This window comes from Engraulis encrasicolus, chromosome 9, assembly GCF_034702125.1.
Source record: "Engraulis encrasicolus isolate BLACKSEA-1 chromosome 9, IST_EnEncr_1.0, whole genome shotgun sequence".
In the NCBI taxonomy this organism is placed as follows: Eukaryota; Metazoa; Chordata; class Actinopteri; order Clupeiformes; family Engraulidae; genus Engraulis; species Engraulis encrasicolus.
The window spans coordinates 36,016,087-36,038,177 of record NC_085865.1 but is presented as its reverse complement, the minus strand read 5'-3'; the positions used below and the strand labels follow the sequence as shown (position 1 = coordinate 36,038,177).

Sequence of the window (22,091 nt, the reverse complement as noted above, 5' to 3'; positions counted from 1 at the left end):
TTCCCCTTTCCTCCTCCTCCTCCTCCCCCCATCCTCCTCTTTGATCATCTCCGTAGCAATAGTATACCGCAAGACCCTGCCCATGCCAAACCCAACCCAACCCATCCCATCCCTCCTCTACCCCTCCCTCTCTCATCTCTCGCTCATCCCTCCCTTTATTTCTTCTCCTTCTGTTCTGTCTTCACTTCTTATTCTTTCACTTTTTCTCCCCTCCATTTGACCTTCAGTTTTGCCCTTAGTTACTGCAGAGCACCACTAACCAACCAGATCTTTACCACACCCCTCCTCCTCCTCCTCCTCCTCCTCCCATTCTGTTCCTTCCATCCATCCATCCCCTCTCTCTCTCTCCCTTTTCCCTCTAGAGAAGCAGAAAGAAAGAAAGAAAGCAGGAGGTTTGAGCAGCCTGGAGCTCCTTACAAGGACTGAGGAGAACAGACAGCGTTGTCAAAGTCAAAAGGACAATTGGGAGTTTCTTTTTTTTCTTCTTTTCTGGTTGTTGAACTCCCAATTTGCTTTGGCAGCCATCATACCTTCTGTGGCACCGTTCTGGCAGATCTGGCAACGCACAGGTGGCCTCACTACTGTGCTAAAAAAAGAGAAAAGTCTTGCTCGGGATTTAGAGTGACCCCAATTTTTCTACACTGAGGTCCAGTTCCTATGCAGATGCCACACTTATATTGTACACCACACCACAGCTTGAGTGCAGAAGACCTAGGCGGCGCCCCCAACCCCACCACCTGCAACACACACACACACACACACACACACACACACACACACACACACACACACACACACACACACACACACACACACACGGTGGTGCGAGGATAGTGGGGGGTGGGGGTGGGAATAGGGGTTGAGTAGGGACGAGGGAAGAGACACACCTCCATCAGCCAACAACTTAACCAGATCACCCCTGCTCACACGCGCGCATACACACACACACACACACGCACGCGCGCGCGCACACACACACACACACACTCTCTCTTCAGGCCACCCTCCCCCCAAAGAAGAAAGTAGCCGCAGCAGACAAGTGAGTAGCCCCAGCAGCACAATGGCCACTATATATTATATTCTCACATTTATAGCAGAAGCGGAGACGTGGAGCCCCAGATGATGAGCGGGAATTTAGGCCACTTCATTTCCATGGGGCTCCGCATGGCGAACACGGCACACAGTGACACACTTACATATTGCCATACCAGAACACACACACACACACACACACACACACACACAGACACACACACACACACACACACACACACACACACACACACACACACACACACACACACACACACACACACACACACACACACACACACACACACACACACACACACACACACACACACACACACACACACACACACACACAAGAATACACACACACACACACACACACACACACACACACACTTCCATGCCACACCAGAATACACACACACACACACACTTCCATGCCACACCAGAATACACACACACACACACACTTCCATGCCACCATCCATACACACTCATGCATACCCGCACATGTACACACACACACATATATAATATAATGACACTTTTCAAACCCTACAGCGCACACGCACACACACACGTATAATGACACTTTTCAAACCCTACAGCACACACACACACACACACACACACAGTGAAATACTCCCACAGCCCATGCACTACTACACACTACATGATAGTGTTGCCATACAGAATAACTAATTATATAACACGGTCAATTATTTAATAATCACTCATTACAGCACGTTAAATCCGGTCATATCCCCCATACTGGCTAATAGTTTTTCTTTTCCCGCGCATGGACGGCACGCGCGTCGTCGGGAGGGAGTATTGAATGTTTTATGATCGACCAGACCTAATGACCTCTAATACGCTGGCATTGATTTGCACGCTGCGAATGGATTACTTAGTGTGCTGTGATGTGATGTTTCCAGCCAACACGACTAAAGGGAAAGGTGCTATGGACTGCAATAGCGGTGTTTTTTCATGGCTTAATATAAGCCATATGCATACACGTTGTGCAGTAGGGAACATTTCTGTAGGATCAGTAATGGAAACTGTAGTTTACATTAGAGTGAATTAATGTACACAAGAATAGGATTAGGGGGAAGAAACAGAAACAAAGATGGTGTGGAGAGGTGTGTGTGTGTAGAGGTGTTTGTGTATGTGAGAGAGAGACAGAGAGAGAGAGCGATAGAGAGTCAAAGAATCACAGGCAGTTAGAGAGATCGAGAGAGAGAGAGATCGAGACAGAGAACAAGAGTCTAAGAAACACATGCAGACAGAAAGCGAGTGAAGGGGGTATAAAGAGAGAGAGAGAGAGAGAGAGAGAGAGAGAGAGAGAGAGAGAGAGAGAGAGAGAGAGAGAGAGAGAGAGAGAGATAGAGATTGACGAAGGGAGGGAGAGAGAGAGGGGAGAGAGACAGAGAAAGTAATACAAGGACACAAATGGAAGAGAGGAAATGTTGAGGAGAAGGACGAGACATTTCACTCCAGTCTGACAAGGCCTTAATGAGCCTTTGAAGATCGTTCAGACAATCACAGCTGCCATTTGGCAGACAGACTACCGGCCGAAACAATGGAGTAGTACACAATAAAACAGTCCATTTAAAACTCTGACGTTGGAAAAAGCCTTTTTTAAACGCTGCCCCCTTTGGCCTCAACCATCGCCCTACCCACCCCTTAATTACAGGCACTCAGCCTATATAACGGCTAAAAGACGCTAACTTTTAAGAAGAAAATATAAATGAGTAAAGTGACTGTGGTGAGTCTCGGAATGCATATACCCTCCCCTCCATAAGTACAAGGGAGACTGTTATTCAAAGAACTCCTTGCGGAGAAAAAAATAAATACTGCGCAAACGGCAAAGATACAAAAAAACATGAAAGCAGTTTTTATTGTTTTCCTGACAGCACAAGTCACCATTTTTCACACCGCACTTTCACTTAATTTGAACCCCCATCACAGTTTGAAAGTTAGTTTTCCAAAAAAAAAAAAAAAGAAAGGAAAAAAAAAAAATCACCATTACAACTATGAAAAAGACAATAACACTTGAATCAAGATCTATAAAAAATATAAAACATGAACAGTACTATCTTTTTTAATAATCTCCATTGTGACAAGTACCATTTCAATAACAAAAACATAATTTAAACATTTCCATCCTTAAATTTACAGAAAAAAACGCTGACATCGAGAAATGAAAATTTAAGCAATTAGTTCTTCTTTGTTTTAAATAGAGGAGGAAAAAGACATCATTTTGTCATGCAGAGGATGAAATATTAAATATTAATTCAAACAAAAATAATATATTCATATATATATTTCTCTATGTATATCTCTCTCTTTTTGAAATTTCAAGTCAAAACATCCCCTCCCTCCCTTCCCCACTCCCTCACACAGGAAGAACACAAAAAGCGAAAGAATTTAAAAACGAAGAAATGAGAAAAAACAATGGGAAATAACACGAAATGCTTTCGTAGCTGCCATTTTTTGCATGGCCTTTTCCATAGAGACATGTAAAAGCAAAAAAAACAAACAAAAAAAAACACCAGAAGCGACAATGCTGTTTTGGCACAGAAAAGATGTCCGGATGTACGGCAGTAGCATTCACTTTTCTCTTTCTTTTTTCTCTTTGTAAAAACACAAAACGAAGGGAGGGAGAGATGGCGCCAAAGCATTTGTGTCTTTTTTTTTGTTTGCGTTTAAGTTTTTCTCTCTTTTCCATCACTCTCTCTCCTCCCCGTTTTGCTTGTTTGTTTGTTTGTTTGTTATACTTTCTTATAAAAACATTCTGTGCATCGCTGTGACAGGGTGAAGAGCAAGGGAGGCGGGGCTGGACATGGGGCGCAGTCCCAGAGCTGGGGGGCGGGGCTGGACATGGGTCAGGGCGGCAGGTGGGGGTCAGGAAGGAGCCCAGGGGGGCGCAAGGGGGGGGGGGGGGGGGGTTGCAGAAGAGAGGAGGAGGAGGTGGTGGATCCCAGAGGTTGGTTTTCACTGCAGCATGGCTTTGATGGCCTTGTTGGTCGACTCGTCATTCAGATGCTTTGTGGTGTACCTGTTGAAAAGACACAGGAGAAGTGGTTATTAGTTACTGAGCATAAACACATGCATTTAGATGCCTTGCCATGTACCAGTTGAAGACACACAGGAAAGATTATTTCACTAGTTCACTATCTGAAATTTGGTTTAATCATGTATTCATACATCTTCGTTCTCGCTGGAGAACGGACTTCCCGTGATCGTGCAGCTCTCGCAGGAGAGCGGCTGTCCACACGGTGGACTGATCATCAGAAGTGCTTCACGGGGGTCCGTGCGCGGACCACTGTACTCAAGAAGCTCAGAGAGTTGGATTAGATGACGTATAGGGCAAGATCGCTGGCCGTGATTGCCACGGACGAGAAATTTCTACGCGGGTGATATTGTCAAGCTCTGGAGTACGGAGTGCCACTGAGCGCTCTGGCAGCATCTGCACCCGCAGATTACGGTCAGAGTGCAAAGAAGTAAGGTGAACTGGAGAGGACGCTAGGGCAGGATGGCTGATGAGTGGACTCAGTTTCTTGTGTACCTGTTGAAGACGCAAATGAGGTGATTATTTAATAATGGGTGAGCGGTTAGGGCGTCAGACTTGCATCCCAGAGGTTGCCGGTTCGACTCCCGACCCGCCAGGTTGGTGGGGGGAGTAATCAACCAGTGCTCTCCCCCATCCTCCTCCATGACTGAGGTACCCTGAGCATGGTACCGTCCCACCGCACTGCTCCCCATGGGGCGCCACTGAGGGCTGCCCCCTTGCACGGGTGAGGCATAAATGCAATTTCGTTGTGTGCAGTGTGCAGTGTTCACTTGTGTGCTGTGGAGTGCTGTGTCACAATGACAATGGGAGTTGGAGTTTTTTTAATACACAACATGAACACATGCATTCAGATGCTTTCTGGTGTACCCGTTGAACACAGAACATGGATTATGTTTTAAATTACATTTCATTCCAATACTTAGAATTTAGCAGACGTTTTATGCACATCAACTGTCAAATAAGGACATCAACAACAGCATACAATAAATGGGGAAATGATGGAATATATATGGGAAATAGAGAAGCCAATAGGCAGGCAGGTTACGTGATTTAATTTGCAGGCTTAGTGGTTTGGACACAGGAGGGGGGATTATTTGTCACTGGTGATGAATACATGCATAGAGTTAAGATGTCCCTGGTGATGCTTTCAATCATTAACCTCTGTCTGATTAGATGGGTATGCACAATGCACACTTGAAAGGGGTGTCATTGCGCAAGACAAACACATTCAAGCCCACACACACCTACGCACGCACTCACACATACACATGCACACACACATATACACACAGGCACGTGTGCACACACACACATTCAAACACATGCCTGCACGAACACACGCATGCATGCACATACGCACGCACGCTCGCACACACGCTCACACATGCACACACATACACACAAACACACACGCACGCATGCACACGCATGCACACACACACATGCACACACACGCATGCACACACACGCATGCACACGCATGCACACACACTGAGAATGCTTAAGAGGCTGCAACTCTCCTTTGGGGGGCGGGCGAGATATCAGCCTGTTTGATTGGTTAGGAGTGCCATCACCAGACTTTCATGGTCAAGCCTGCTGGTAAGAGGTTGGTGACGGAGTGGGCAATTAGGGCCAGTTGGGGGGGGGGAGGGGGGGTTTGCCAGGCGTGGGTAGATAGTGGACACGGGGTTGTTTATGTACTGGGCAGGGGGTGTTGATACTGGGCGGGGTATCGGTTACGGTATATAGATGAGTGGCTACTAGTGATGGAAGGAGTGGTAGCCGGCGAAGTGGCTAAAGAGATGGGCAGATGGGCTTTAGATCAAAGGGTTGTAGGTTCGAATCCCACCTTCCACTCCCTTCCACACTCCATGGCTGAAGTGCCCTTGCTTACTCCAGGTACTGTGACAACAACCTGTCAGTAACTCTACGAGGCTTTGGAAAAAGTGTCAGCTACGTAAGTGTAATATAATGTAATGTAATAATCTAATGGTAAGGGGGAACTGGAGACCTAACAAGGGGGTCAGGGCAGATAGACTGGGGGGTAAGGTGGGGTATTTACTAGGTATGGGTGGGTAGACTGGGGGTAAGATGGGGTATTTGCTAGGTATGGGTGGGTGTACTGGGGGTAAGGTGGGGTATTTATTAGGTATGGGTGGGTGTACTGGGGGTGAGATGGGGTATTTGCTAGGTATGGGTGGGTGTACTGGGGGTAAGGTGGGGTATTTGCTAGGTATGGGTGGGTAGACTGGGGGTAAGGTGGGGTATTTAGTAGGTATGGGTGGGTAGACTGGGGGTAAGGTGGGGTATTTACTAGGTATGGGTGGGTAGACTGGGGGTAAGGTGGGGTATTTACTAGGTATGGGTGGGTGTACTGGGGTAAGGTGGGGTATTTATTAGGTATGGGTGGGTGTACTGGGGGTGAGGTGGGGTATTTACTAGGTATGGGTGGGTAGACTGGGGGTAAGGTGGGGTATTTACTAGGTATGGGTGGGTAGACTGGGGGTAAGGTGGGGTATTTACTAGGTATGGGTGGGTAGACTGGGGGGTAAGGTGGGGTATTTACTAGGTATGGGTGGGTAGACTGGGGGGTAAGGTGGGGTATTTACTAGGTATGGGTGGGTAGACTGGGGGTAAGGTGGGGTATTTACTAGGTATGGGTGGGTAGACTGGGGGGTAAGGTGGGGTATTTACTAGGTATGGGTGGGTAGACTGGGGGTAAGGTGGGGTATTTACTAGGTATGGGTGGGTAGACTGGGGGGTAAGGTGGGGTATTTACTAGGTATGGGTGGGTAGACTGGGGGGTAAGGTGGGGTATTTATTAGGTATGGGTGGGTGTACTGGGCAGGATATCTACAGGATGCATCTACTGAGGCCAGTGGGGTAGCATCGTTACGGGAGACCCACACAGGAGTTGTTGCCACAGCAACAGGGTAAACGTTGCCCTTTTTAGATTCTGATCTGACAGGAGCTGGCTGAATCCCAGTACGATTGTGTGTGTGTGTGTGCGTGCATGTGTGTGTGTGTGTGTGTGTGTGTGTGTGTGTGTGTGTGTGTGTGTGTGTGTGTGTGTGTGTGTGCGCGTGTGTGTGTGTGTGTGTGTGTACACACGTATGAGGCAGATATGAGAGAGAGAGAGAGAGAGAGAGAGAGAGAGAGAGAGAGAGAGAGAGACAGACAGATACGGTGGGAGGGTGCAGAAGAGAGAGGGAAAGAGAGAATAGGAGAGAAAGATTTGAAAGATTTGATTTGACAGACAACAGAGACGGTGGGAGGGTGCAGAGAGCGAGAGAGAGAGAGAGAGAACACATACACAGATAGAGATAGAGATTTGATTTGACAGACAACACATATCCTTAGATCTCCATAGAGAGAGAGAGAGAGATAGAGATAGAGATAGAGAGAGAGATAGAGAGAGAGAGAGAGAGCTAGCACCAGACATTTAGCCTGTCTTGACTGACACATGTCCTGGTTAGCTTTCTTCACGGGAAGGGCCACGGGCTCTGCTGGAGACAGAGCACAGCACAGATGTCTTGGTTGCCATGGAAACCACAGGGAGAGAGCAGAGCAGAGCAGAGCAGAGCAGAGCAGAGCAGAGCAGAGCAGAGCAGAGGACTCCACCATGAGCAGCAGTGGAGGAACTGGGAGGCAGCAGGTGAACAAAACCATGCCGGCAGATTGGCCAAGAGGAACGTGTGTGTGTGTGTGTGTGTGTGTGTGTGTGTGTGTGTGTGTGTGTGTGTGTGTGTGTGTGTGTGTGTGTGTGTGTGTGTGTGTGTGTGTGTGTGTGTAACTTTTGCTTTCTGTTTGTGTGCGTGTATATGTATTGTGGTCTCTTCCTGTGTGTGTGTGTGTGTGTGTGTGTGTGTGTGTGTGTGTGTGTGTGTGTGTGTGTGTGTGTGTGTGTGTGTGTGTGTGTGTGTGTGTGTGTGTGTGGCCGACTCTTTCTCTGCATGTGTGTGTGTGTGTGTGTGTGTGTGTGTGTGTGTGTTGCGGCCTCTTTCTGTATGTGTGTGTGTGTGTGTGTGTGTATCTGCACGTTTGCGTGTGTAGCAGACGAAGTAAATGTTGAATGGACGGCTGGGTAAGGGGGCATTACCATCACCACTCTTCAAGCCAGAGTAGCCCTGATGCTGCTGCTGCTGCTGCTGCTGCTGCTTCTGACAGGGAAGATGATGGCTTTTACCAGTCGTTACAGACATGTCTACCCCACTTATCTTCCATATTGGTAATATTACCCCCCGGCTCCCTACCCAATCTCTTGTCATAAGTCCTCGTCTACACAGGAAACGAACGCGCACCCAGGGACTCTTTAAAGACTGGATGATGTGGCATGAAAAGCTTTAAGGTGAGGCAACAACATTATCTCTTTTAAATCCCTGTAAGCAATATAATACTGTAAGCCCTTTATTACGGTTTACTACAGAATTTAAGAGTCAAAGCTGTTTCACCCTTGACATTTACTTCTATCTTGTGTATTCAATTTCCCCATGACAAAACACCAGTTTCCCTCCTTCTCACATTCAGTGTCCTCTTTTCTCTGACGCACATAAGCGGTGTGCGATGGACAATGAATACAGGGGTGTGTCACAGCCAGAGGCATTCCTTCTGTAGGGAAACGCTGTTATTTCCACTGAGAGGCATGACGAGCAGAGCAGGGGAAAGCACAACTCCACTGGCTTCCCACCACTACACTCCTCGTGCCTGGAGCCTCTACTCCAGTGTCTCTTAACTGGTTGGTCTGGACCCAAAAGTGAGGTGGCAGAGGGGTCCTGGGTGGGTCACAGAGCTGTGGTGTAAAAATGTATTGATTTCCCCTTTTATTGCCATAAGATGCAGTCATGAATAAATGACTGTCGTGTTTAAGATAAACATTGCTAATACTCCTCTTAAACTACCTGATAGACACGTATGTCAACATAAAACACAAATAATGATGCAAAACATGTTGTATGCATGTTATCAAATGCATGGTTACATTTTTGTATAAATAGAATAAACAAAAAAATGGGTCACAACACTGTCTGTGTAAATTGTAGGTCCCACGACTATTCCAGTTAAGATGCACTGACCTACTCAACTCTAGGCAGACTTGACTCTACTGCACTGTATGTTCTATTCAACTCAACCCTACTACTGTAATCCAGGATAGACTCTACGTACAGTACTGTATATATTCAACCCTTGACTACTGTTGTTCTCGTCTCAACTCTACACGCCACCTGTCTAAACTCATGATATATTCATATAATGATGTAATTCAAACTTATTATATTCATATGAACACATATTCAATCCCAGTTTCCAATGTATTCTTCCTGGCTGTACTATGTATTAAAGGACCAGTTCGGTCAATTTCATCATGCAGTTGTAATGCTCACACTACCCTGGACTTGTCAGTACCTAAGGTTTTTTTCTTCTTCTTCTTCAGCCTTTTCCGAGATCCTGGTCATTGTAATGGGGGCAGCTCTTTGTTTACATTTCATAAAAACATTTTTATTTATTCCCAAAAACATCCGAAAGGTTATACAACATCAGCAGACAACTGGCAAACAGCGGTACCTTATGGGAAAATATTTGGAGTAGGGCTATGTTCATTTAAAAAAAATGTAAACAAACGCTGCCCCCATTAGAATAGCTCATATCTCGGAAAGGGCTTAGCCAAAAAATGTGGCATAACCGGGTACTGACAAGTCAAGGGTAGCATGAGCAATACAACAGCATATTGAAATTGACTGAACTGGTCCTTTAAATGCTTGATTCCTCCAGCAGTGGTTCTCCACTCTACACATGCTGCCAGTCTGCTCCACTCCTGTCTCGACAGCCTCCACTGTCAAAAGCTCTGCTCTGCTCTGCTCCAGATGTGGGTCCTCAGATCTGGGCCAGTGGTGGCAGTGTGGTGGGAGTTTGAGTGGGTGCGTAATGGGAAATGCAAGACGACTATACAATAGAGGTGATGGGAAAGCAGCGAGGGATGTACTTTACACACATGCACAGGACACAGAGTCAGACAGACACATGCGCAAAGAGACACAGGCGTGCACCCACATACAGGCGGTGCGCGCAAACACACACACGCGCACACACGCACACACGCATACGCACACACGCACACGCACACGCACACGCACACACACACACACAGATTGTCTTGGCCCCAATTAAGCATTATGAACGTCTGGATAAATGGAGAGACCCTGCTGGTCACACCACAGTGACAGTTCTGGTGACACACCCTGGCCTTAAACTGTCACACGTCTGGGGCGCCGCTGGAATATGGCAGAACTCATGCTCATCTCCCACTGCACACTCTAATGCGCACACACACACACACACACACACACACACACACACACACACACACACACACACACTAGTAGCAGTGCTGCGCGACAGCGAGGCCAGTGTGTGTACTGTACGGAGGCTTACGGAGGAGCTGAGGTCAGTGATCCTTACAACTGGAGCGGGATTACAAACGAATCCTAAAAGCTTTCTTGGCAGCGACTTCATATGCTTTGCTTTGAAACGGAGCTGGTATGAGGAGGGCCGGTGGATGGGTTGAGTAGAGTCAGAGAGAGAGAGAGAGAGAGAGAGAGAGAGAGAGAGAGAGAGAGAGGAGAGGAGAGAGAGTGGAGAGGAGAGGAGAGAGAGCAAGAGAGAGAGAGAGAGAGAGAGAGAGAGAGAGAGAGAGAGAGAGAGAGAGAGAGAAAGAGAGAGAGCGCTACAGAGAGAGCGAAAGAGAGGGTGAAGAAACAGCAGTAGGGAGATTGGGTGCAAAGGGGTCAAGATGAAGGTAAAGAAAAGCGGGTGACTGGTATATGGGTGAAGTGGGGTTTAAAAAACTTTTTTTTTTTTGATCAAGAAAGGGAGGGAGATCGGCTTAGTGAATTTGGTTTATGGGATGCTCTTTGCATTGGAAACTTCAGATAAAACGACAACAAAAACCGTCAATAAACTCTCACTTGGAAAGAGCATTTAAAACATTTACTGTGATGGTCTGGTCACATAAACCCTTTAAAAGACCATGTGTCTGTGAAGATTCCAATTAAGCCAGGTCATCTGAGTCAAAAGATTTTAGTTGTAAGCAACCGCATTTCTTTAAAGCGCTTGTAGACATTTTGTCTCTTCTGATGAGAGACCTCTCCAGTTCTACATGATGTAGGAATAAGGTTTTAATATCTGGAAAGTGGACCTGTAGAACAGCAACCTCTTCACATGATGAAGGGTGATGTGTTATTTAAAAAACAAATGCATTTTTGAAATCAAGCGGCCATGACACAATGATAAGATCAGTAATCAGGGTTAGGGGAGAGATACCAAAAGATTTGGTGTCTTTTGCTTTGTGTAGATGTGACGGAGGTGTTCCCGTACGACTCGTCCCCCTCAGGGCCGCGAACCTGCCACGTCGTCAATCGCATCGGTTCGGGAATGAGAGGCACAGTACGAGACCGCTGAGCTGAAGGGCCAGTCCGATAGTCAAACGTTACCGCAATGTATTGAGGCTGCGGGAGGGAGGTTTACTAACGTTTCACGCAACACGTTGCTAGTTGGCCTCCGTTACACTGAACAGTTCACATAAACCTCATAACCCCCGCTGTCCATACACAGTAGGTGACAATCCAAATAAAGTTCGATCAATTGCAAGGACGTAAGGAGGTCCATGCGAAGTTTAAGAATGAGATGTAGCGTACCTGAGAGCGTTAAGAAGGCCTTCTACGCTGTTGGGAGGCTGGTCACGGAGAACCTTGATGCATCCTTTCATCTGTCGGAGCAAAAAAAAATAGACAACAGTCAATACAAGATGCCAGCAGCATTACCACAGACTGTCTGGCTGAAGTACAATAACTTGGAGAAAAAAAATCACAGCTACTAACTCCAGGTAAAACAAGATGTCAGTACTATCATCCCGCACTGTGTTGCTGCCGTTCGATATATTGCTACATGCTTTCATTACAGCGACACAAGACAAGGACAAGGCCGAAAGCGTGAGCCTCCAATTATGTACAAATGTTTGACCCTGAGAGAAGACAAAAAAAAACGTGGGTGGGTGACTGAAGTAGTGTATTCAGCAGTAGAAGCTGTCATGAGGAGATTTATGATGGCTGCAATGCTTGCAGGAGTATTTCCAAAACGTTGAAGTGTGTTGTAAACGTGTGTATGTAAACGTTACATAAACATCCCACCTTATAATTCTTATTAATAATTGACGCCTTTGGAAATAATTTCAATAATCCTAAATCACCTAAAATTGGACGGATTTACTTCACTGAATGTGAAAAAAAAATGATTGCCCCGTCTTTACATACAGAGTATGTAAACTTCTAGTTTCAACTGCACATGAACCAAAAGTGTCATCAAAGATACTACGGCTGCACTGCGACACACTAAAGTCATGTCACTAATGTCATGTCATAAACAATATGCCACTAACGTCAATCAATACGCAGAAAGTGTACAGACTGCCGGCATTATAGCTAACTGTCTATGCTGTCAGACTCACGTCGATCTTGGAGGATTTGGCGAAGGCCCCTACGGGATGCACGTAGTCGTAGAGGATGATGACGCCCACCATGACCCGCAGGCAGAAAGACACTGTGTCCTCACTGGTGAAGCGGCTGCGGTACTCACTGCACACACACACACACGCACATATTTACATCATATTACATGACATTACATCACATTTAGCTGACACTTTTATTCAAAACGACTTAGTTATTTACAGGGTATTGGTTACAGATCCTAGATAGAACAATGGTAGGTTAGGTGCCTTGCTCAAGGGCACTACAGCCATGGATGGAGGTCTAGGGAAAGGTAAGGGTGGGATTCGAACCTACAACCCTATGATCATAAGTCCACCTCCCTAACCATACCACCACGGCTGCCCAATACAAACACATACTGTACACATACACCAGAGGCGATTCCTCTTTGAGTACAAGGGAGGCGCCGCCTCCTGTCCAAAATCACGGAGAATAGTATGTAAACTAATGCTTTACACAACTTAATAACATTGCTATTTCAGACCCAGCTCCATAGAAAATGCATGTGCTCAACTTAGAGATGAAACCAATCTGTTATAAGATCCCGAGGCTCGCACGAGTTTTTTTTCCGCTCATGACAACGCAAGCGAGTCGAGTCTCAATGGACTTCAATGGCATGTGGGATTGTACGATTTTTCAATGGCAAAATGCTAAACGGTCATTGGCTATTGCCGTGAATTTTTTTTTATTTTGAGACTGAGCCTCTATGGGAGTGAATGGGGAAGAGAGAGGAGGGGGGAGGGACCGGAGACTGGAGCTCCGACTTGTGATTGGGTGAACCCCGTGTCAGTAGGCTACAGTAGTTGATTTCATTTCGAAATGCGGATACCGGTATGTTATTAATTTGACTGAGAAGTTTCGTCGTGGTAACCAGTGGGGAAGCTATTCATTGCGGTGTACTCCAGTTTTGTGTACATATTCTTGTAAACCTAGTGACACTATAGTGTTGCGAATAAAGTCTTAATAGTGGCATGTCCTTATCCTTTTTAATATCCCAATTCAAAAGTTGAAGTTGCCTACTTTTCGTTAGGGCTAGCTTGCAAGAAAGCTAGAGAGCTATGCAAAATGCCAAGCATTGTGGATTAAATTCTGGCGAATTCCAGTCGTCCTTATGAGGAGAAAATGAATATCAAGGAGCAGAGCAGAGCACTGCCTAATATTGACTTGGTGAAAAAGGTAGGGAAGAACAACCGTTTCTTTTGAGCTTTCCTGGTGTCTTATCAACTGGTTAACTGCCAAGTACCGTGAGTGGCGAATCCTTGTTTCCTACTGTGTTGGCAATGTCTGGTAAATAATTAAAGATTTTGCGACCTCTAGTGGTAAGTTAAGCCGTGCACCCAGTAATGAACAAAAACAACGAAGGCAAACTAAATCACATCATTATGTGGCGGAGGTAGGCCTAATGATAATAATAATAATAATAATAAAAACATTTCCCTATGAATAGGCTACAAGGGGGATAATGATTAATGATTAACAAATTTGTTTCAACAAGAGTCCTTTAGTGTGTGAGGCCATATGTGGCTCAGGACCAATGTAAGATGTGTGTCAAAATCCCCCCCCCCCCCCCCCCCCCCCCCCCCCCCCCCCCCCCCTTAATTTTTGCGTTCTGGACATATTGTAATTGAACAGCCTCCCCTGTTTGACAGACTACCAGCCGCCACTGACATACACATACAGAAATAGTCAAGGTAAGATGTAACAGAATGGTACCAAAATCCAGAGTTGTGATGCCCAATAGCATTTTTGAGACAAAGTTAACAACGAGCCTTACTTTGTCAATGTGGGTGTGCTGTGCAGAATTCAAATCTGCAATATGCTGAGCTCTATCTGACCTCTGTTGCTCTCTAGAGGTCATTGAACTTTGGGCCTGAACGTGTCAGAGCTGAACCCAGTTTCTCAGGATGATAAGCAATGAAATGTACTAAAGTGATGAATCACGTCAACAAATGACTTATTATTTGGTTCATATTGGGTTGCTGATCTCACTGTTCATTTACAAAACAACTTCAGCATGCACACGTGCACACACACGCATACACACACACAGACAGACACACATTCTGACAACAGATTAGTACCGATATGGTGAGGTTTATTGATCAAACAAACACAGCCCTCTCTTAAGTGCTGCGGGTTACTTACGGTGTCTCCAGCATGACTTTGCAGACGCTGGCCATGGTGCTGAGCACGTCCGTGGTGTTCTCGATCGGCAGGTTCTTGTTCTGCGGAGGCGAAACACACGGACGGAAGGAGGGGAAGGAAGGACGCAGTGAGTGAAATCAATGGAACCCGCTGACCCTCGCAAGCGATCCATACAAACTTTATAATGAGACGCGATGGGCACGCTCGATAGGCCTGCTGATTCGCCCAATATACAGTTTATTTTGGCAAGAGTGACTACAGACGTGTGTGTGTGTGTGTGTGTGTGTGTGTGTGTGTGTGTGTGTGTGTGTGTGTGTGTGTGTGTGTGTGTGTGTGTGTGTGTGTGTCAGAGTTTGTGTGCGTGTGTGTGCCTGTTTCTCTTTTTGTGTGACTGTGTGTATCACTTGGCAGGTGCAATCCTGCTGCAGGTCCCTGTGCAGTACAGTACAGTGCACTGCAGTGTTTACCTCGGACACAAATTTCGTGGTGCCGTCACTTAGGGTCTTGAGCATGGGCGTGGCGTCCGCGTAGAACAGAGATATCCTATTGGCCAACTCGTTGTTGACTTCGTTTTCTCCCTCGGCCTATAAGGTGTCAAGAAAAGAGAAAAGTTTTAAAAATGTGCCATGTGATCACAAAGACGAATTTGTTCAGAATTAAACCATGCATGGGGTGCTGTGGCTTGGTGGGCTAAGGTGTCAAACCATAAATCTGGGTACAAGGGTTGGAGTCAGACCCTATTACTCTCTCCCACTGCTTCCCAGTCCCTTTTCTTTCACGGTCCTACTCATTCAAGGCATCAAAAGACCACAACTATACATATGGATGGATGGAGGGTAGTAGGCTAGATGATGGAGGAGAGCACTTGTCATTCATCTATCTGTTTGTTTGGATGACTGAATAAAGATTGTAGAAGAGACCACACTCTTGTTTTCTAATCTGATGCAACCAAAGAAGTCAAGAACCACTTTACCGAGTTTGAACGTACCTAAACCCAGAGAACTGGACACATGGATGCAAGAATGTTTGTCACATGCATATAATTACACAGTAAAACATGCAGTGAAATTAGAGTTTTTAATGTGAAGTTTTAGAATATTAAACCTACGATCCGTTTCCTCTTTCCTCTCTCCTCTATATCTAAACTGCCAGCCCTTGACAGCCCCGCAGGCGGCTACTAGATGCTAGTGGTGTCAACAATGATCGATTCGGCGATCCGAATCGATCCGGGGCATGGACGATCCAGATCCAGATCCGGCAAGTTCCAGAATCAATCCGGCAATTTTTTAAGTTTCAATTACTTCCATGGATATTTCGGGAGCAAATGAATGTTAAATTAAATGAAAACACTTCAAAACATTGCAAGACTGATACAGACTGATACAGAAAACAGCCAATAAATTGTTGCTCAGTATCTGACTACTTGTATTTACTCATCATGGCTGAACATTTGCTTTGCGTTCAGTAGAAATGTAATGCATTGCAATGCATTGTAGAATTGAATCGAATCGGATTGGATCTAATAGAATCGAATCGAATCGGATCTACTACCTCCCGAATCGTGATCGAATCGGATCGTGATCGGATCGTGCCGATCCACACCACTACTAGATGCCTCACCTGCTTTATGTCTTTTCCGATATACAGGGAAACGCTGAATTGCATCTCTTATGTAACCAGTGCAGCATTACAGTACAGAAGAAGTCATTACATGGCTGGGTGACTGACTGCCATGAAAATCCACTAGCTGGCTTCCCGTTCCCGCTCCCAGTGTACAGTATTATGTGGATAAATAAATAATTCCAGCGTATGCCGCGGGAGGGAATGGGAGGGGATGAATTTTTTAGATGTGCATTGGGGGCAGTCAACTCTTGTGGTGCTGGGCTGGCCGAGCCCTGTAAGATTATCTCCACAATATAGTATCAGTGAATGGAGGGGGTTTTATTGTTATTATGCTGGGGCATAATGTGGTGCTACAGCTGAAGGCAGCGAGGCCAACTGGAGTAACTCGCAACAGGGCCCAGGGCCGTTTCAAGGATTTTTGAGGCCCTAGGCAAAGAGGGACGGGGGACGGGGGCTTTTTTTTAGGGCTTTTTTGCCTTCCTTTCTGACAGGACAGTGGAGGAGAAACATGAAATGACTTGGGAGAGAGACAGGGAAGGAACGGCAAATGACCCGAGCCGGAATCGGACCCGGGTCGCCGGCATAGTAACCCAGTACCTTACATTTAGGCCACGACAGGACCAGGGTCCCCCTTTTCACTTCAAACTATTGGAAAGAGGCCCCCCTCATGGGAAATGTTGACAGCAGTATCATTGCACTTTTCGGTCATTGAATTTTGGGAGGTTTGAATACAAGTACATAACCAGTGATTGACGGACGGACTTTCAGCTGGGGGCCATAGCCAATTGCCTAGTTTGCTTGGTTGTCTTTGACAGGCCTGACGAGCCCCCAGCCTCAGCCCCAGCCCCAGCCCCAGCCCCAGCGATTGTAACCGGCAGCCATGCAGGTTTGTTTAGTGAGGGGGCGGCTATAACAGCTATGACAGTGGTGCTGGGGAGCAGCTGTAGCTGTCTCGCTGGTGTCCATAACCATTATTAAATCAACACTGCCAACTGCTCCCTGAGCAGTAGTTACCGTACCGAGTGCTGAGTCCCCGCTGGTAGGGAGATGGGAGGGTGGGGGGCAGGGCAGGGTATGTGGTAGTTAGGAAAGAGACGGGTTATGACAGAAGAGAATCATCGAGGGGGGTGAGTGGTGAGGGCAGTGGGGGTGTAAATGAGGGGGGTAGTGGGTCTGGCTGTAGAGAGATGTGTCCCCCCTGGTAGAGAGGGCCTTGGCAGAAGGTGTGTGTGTGTGTGTGTGTGTGTGTGTGTGTGTGTGTGTGTGTGTGTGTGTGTGTGTGTGTGTGTGTGTGTGTGTGTGTTGTGTGTGTGTGTGTGTGTGTGTGTGTGTGTGTGTGTGTGTGTGTGTGTGTGTGTGTGTGAGTGAGTGGGGGGTGTGGTGGGAGGGTGAGATGTGTGTGGGCAGAGAGGGGGCACAGTTGTGTGATGTGTGTCCCCTGGTAGAGAGAGAGAGAGAGAGAGAGAGAGAGAGAGAGAGAGAGAGAGAGATAGAGAGAGAGAGAGAGAGAGAGAGAGAGAGAGAGAGAGAGAGGGGGGGCTTCAGGAAGAAGGGGGGGGGGTGGCAACTGTTTCCTAGGGCAGGGTTTGGTATATGTGGGTGCTGCGAGAGATGGTGTGATATCTGCCACAGTGATGGGTGGGTGCGGTTGTAGGCTGAGGTTGGGGTTCCCGTTATAGCATGATGAGCACCCCCAGAGAAGGAGAGACGTGCCAAGGCAGGAGGACAGAGGTGGGGGGGGTGGGGGTGGTGTATATGTGGTGGTGGGGGGCAGGGAGGGACAGTAGTTACAGAGTGATGTGTCCCCGCTGGTATATTGAGAAGTGCCATAGCAGAAGTAAAGGAGAGTGTGTGTGTGTGTGTGTGTGTGTGTGTGTGTGTGTGTGTGTGTGTGTGTGTGTGTGTGTGTGTGTGTGTGTGTGTGTGTGTGCGTGCGTGCGTGTGTGAGTGGGGTGGGGGGGGGGCCCTCGGTATGGGCACGTGTGGGCGAGATATCTGCCAGGAAATGGAGCCCCCCATCTTTATTTCCCCGGAGCACCATGTGTATGGATGTAATGGACTGCTGGAATGGCCGACTATAAAATAATGACCGGCAATGGGAGTCTGGGGAGGTAGGGAGAAGGGGGGTGGGGGATGGAGCGCCGCACCTCACTCAGGATGTCAGGGTGTGGCCGTGGGTGTGTGTGTGTGTGTGTGTGTGTGTGTGTGTACGTGTGTGTGTGTGTGTGTGTGTGTGTGTGTGTGTGTGTGTGTGTGTGTGTGTGTACGTGTGTGTGTGTGTGTGTGTGTGTGTGTGTGTGTGTGTGTGTGTAGGGAGAGATCTCTGATGTATCTGCTCATCCAACTCAAGTGGGCCGATGTTTAATGCTGGCATGAAGAGCGGAGATGGCAAAATACATCACAGGGATGAAATATGGATACGTTTTATTGAATGGCATGTTCATATTTGTAGAAAGATGTGTGTGTGTGTGTGTGTGTGTGTGTGTGTGTGTGTGTGTGTGTGTGTGTGTGTGTGCGTGCGTGCGTGCGTGCGTGCGTGCGTGCGTGCGTGCAAACGTCGAAAGAAGCGCAAGGTGTGTGAGAAAGAAGCTGGAGGGGCAAATAGACCATTGGCATTCGCCCCATCAACAAAGTAGTGTGTGTGTGTGTGTGTGTGTGTGTGTGTGTGTGTGTGTGTGTGTGTGTGTGTGTGTGTGTGTGTGTGTGTGTGTGTGTGTGTGTGTGTGTGTGTGTGTGTGTGTGTGTGTGTGTGTGTGTGTGTGTGTGTGTGTGTGTGTGTGTGGTAGGGCACAAACTGAAATGGTATTGTTCTCCACGATGAAATATTAACCATTTCCTCTGCATGTCTGCATGGCCTTTCAAGACAAAATAGATTTTTTTGCTCCTAAACCAGAGACACAAAGAGAGCCCATTGTCTCTGTGGAGCAGCGCTTGGCAGGGAACATCTGAAAAGGTTTTAGCTAAACTGCCTCCAAATGTGCTCTGCCCTAAATCTCAGGTCACTTTGCCACTCTCTCTCTCTCTCTCTCTCTCTCTCTCTCTCTCTCTCTCTCTCTCTCTCTCTCTCTCTCTCTCTCTCTCTCTCTCTCTCTCTCTCTCTCTCTCTCTCTCTCTCTCCACAACCAGCTCTCTCTCTCTCTTACTCTCTTTTTATCCATCTATCCATTCATTTTGCTTTTCATCACTCTCTCTCTTCACGACCAGCCCTTTCTCTGTCTCTGTCTCTCTCTCTCCATTCATTCATCCATCCATCCATCCATCCATCTTGCTCTCCTTCAAACTCTCTCTCACTACCTCACTGCATCTCTCTCTCTCCATCTATCCATTTTGCACTTCATCACTCTCTCTGCCTCCTCTCCTGTGTCTTGGTCGCTCGCTCTCTCGCTCTCTCTCTCTCTCTCTCTCTCTCTCTCTCTCTCTCTCTCTCTCTCTCTCTCTCTCTCTCTCTCTCTCTCTCTCTCTCTCTCTCTCTCTCTCTCTCTCTCTCTTAATTCATCCATCCATCTTGCTATCCTTCACACTTTCTCTCACTCTCTCACTCCCTCACTGTCTGTCTCTCTCTCTCTCTCTCTCTCTCTCTCTCTCTCTCTTTATTCATCCATTCATCTTGCTATCCTTCACACTTTCTCTCACTCTCTCATTCCCTCACTGCATCTCTCTCATTCCCTCACTGCACATCTCTCTCTCTCTCTCTCTCTCTCTCTCTCTCTCTCTCTCTCTCTCTCTCTCTCTCTCTCTCTCTCTCTCTCTCTCTCTCTCTCTCTCTCTCTCTCTCTCTCTCTCTCTCTCTCTCTCTCTCTCTCTCTCTCTCCTTGGCTCTCTCAGTGCCTCAGTGGCTCGTGAATCACTCTGAGTCAACTCACCCAAATCCAGTGGAAGCTACTGAAGTGTGAGAAACTCTTTAAAACTGTACACCAAGTCGACACTTCTGCACTACCGTCGAAAAAAATGGTTGAATAAAAAAAAGTGAGGCTTAAGAAATGGAGAACTGAAATTTGTTCCAACGTAGGAAATGAGACACCTTTGCTGTGAGAATTCACTTTACACACTTTCTGTTATTTTTTGTCACTTTTTGTCATGTTTTTTCTGTCAGAGTAGAGGAGGGGAATACCAGGCACTTCTCAGCCACACTACTGTACCCTAGGGCTGCACAATATATCGCAAATGTATTGAAATCGCGATATCAAGAGTGGCGATATGCGCATCGCGAACAAGTAAAACGTTTCTGTGCAGTCCAATCACTTGCTGAATGTCAACAAATGTGCAAGAAGCCCGCCATGACCAAAGCCACGCCTAACACAGACCAACAAATTAGTGACAAGAAAAACACTTGGCTGTATTTCTAAATATCGTTTGAATATCATTATCGAGGTCTTGCATGCTGCTATTGAGTATAAGCCTGTCACGATATCCGATAAGTCAATAAATCGGACGGTAACTTTTTACAAGGACGATCACTTTTCTGGCCCCGATAAGTAACGATAAGTTATTTGCGTGGTGTTTTGTTTCCCCTCTCTCCCTTTCTCTACCGTAGCCGTAAGAGTCTTAAGAGCCTTAGACTACTGGTGGCGCGTTATAGGCCAACGCAGCGCAATGACGCTTAAATGTTGGTGTAATTTTAAGTTTCAATGCAGTTCTGGTTGAAAAAGGTGCATTGATCTGGCTACTTGCGTCTTTGAAAAAGAACGCTGGTGTTCCCGCGCGTCGCTTATAAGCCTCGACAAAGAATCAGCGCTAGAGACTAGGAGCGCAATATTCTTCCAGTCTCTGTCAGCGCATCTGCAACGTTCCTCAGAGAATGAACAGCTCCAACACGGAGGCAAATGTTCATTTTGAAACATGCGCAGCAACCCAATATCCACAACGAAGACGTGTTTGTGCAAACATGAAATAGTGGTACCGTCGCGACAAACTTGCTCTGAGGCTGTTATTTTAAACCTCGCCGAGTTTCCCCTATTATTTCAATGCGCCTCCTACCCCGACGTTCGTTGTCTGTTCTTTTTGTGATTTTCGCTATATTTCTTGTTTATTTAGACCTAACAATATGAGTAGGCAGTCCGCAAGCAAATAATGAAGATAAGATTTGTGGATTTAAATCAGTCACACCAGGAGAATGTGAACGGTTGAGCGCGCTACAGGGGAAAACAGAGGCATGGCGACTCATAACTCATAAGAATCAATGTATGGGCGTTCATAAAGGACTTTAAAGTGCGCAGAATTGCAACTTGTTCCAGTCGAGGGTATCGGGGAGGGAGAGAGCGAGAGAGAGAGCGCGCTGCCTGCACCTGGAACTTGTGCATCTGTTCATGCTCTTTTGCTTTTTGCTGATGTTGAAATGCCTTTAACAGGGCTGATTTGGGTTTTGACTGACAATTAGCTAGTAACAACGTGCATTTTGGTGAAATAAGCTGTCTAAGTAATAATTTGTGAATTAACAATACCCCACCAGTAGGTTATTTTACATCACACCATGGATAGGCCTATAAGCCATTCGGTGTGCTTGAGAGATAAATAACAGAAAATATTAAAGAAAGACTATAACTTACCCTAATAATAAGTACAAAAAAGCCTATTTAGAGCCTATTGTGCTCCATGAGGATGTAATTAAAAACACATACATCCCGCCGTGATGCTTCACAAATGTGAAGGGGTGTAGGCACATTTTTATTGCATTT

General features: G+C 46.6%; 1 protein-coding gene across 2 annotated transcripts in view; it reads right to left on the bottom strand.

Annotated features, from left to right (window-relative positions):
* Nucleotides 1–3,958: 3,958 nt before the first annotated feature.
* fam49bb (family with sequence similarity 49 member Bb) overlaps nt 3,959–22,091 on the bottom strand; it is a 115,090-nt gene continuing 96,957 nt past the window's right edge. Inside the window, exons 7-11 of one of the 2 annotated variants that reach the window (XM_063207054.1) lie at nt 15,261–15,377; nt 14,794–14,873; nt 12,606–12,732; nt 11,797–11,867; nt 3,959–4,090 (exon numbers count right to left, since the gene is read on the bottom strand). In XM_063207054.1, the coding sequence (XP_063063124.1) occupies nt 4,027–4,090; nt 11,797–11,867; nt 12,606–12,732; nt 14,794–14,873; nt 15,261–15,377 (459 nt within the window). In that variant the 3' untranslated portion in view covers nt 3,959–4,026. The remainder of the gene's footprint in view (nt 4,091–11,796; nt 11,868–12,605; nt 12,733–14,793; nt 14,874–15,260; nt 15,378–22,091) is intronic. The other variant, XM_063207055.1, reaches the window with a different exon arrangement.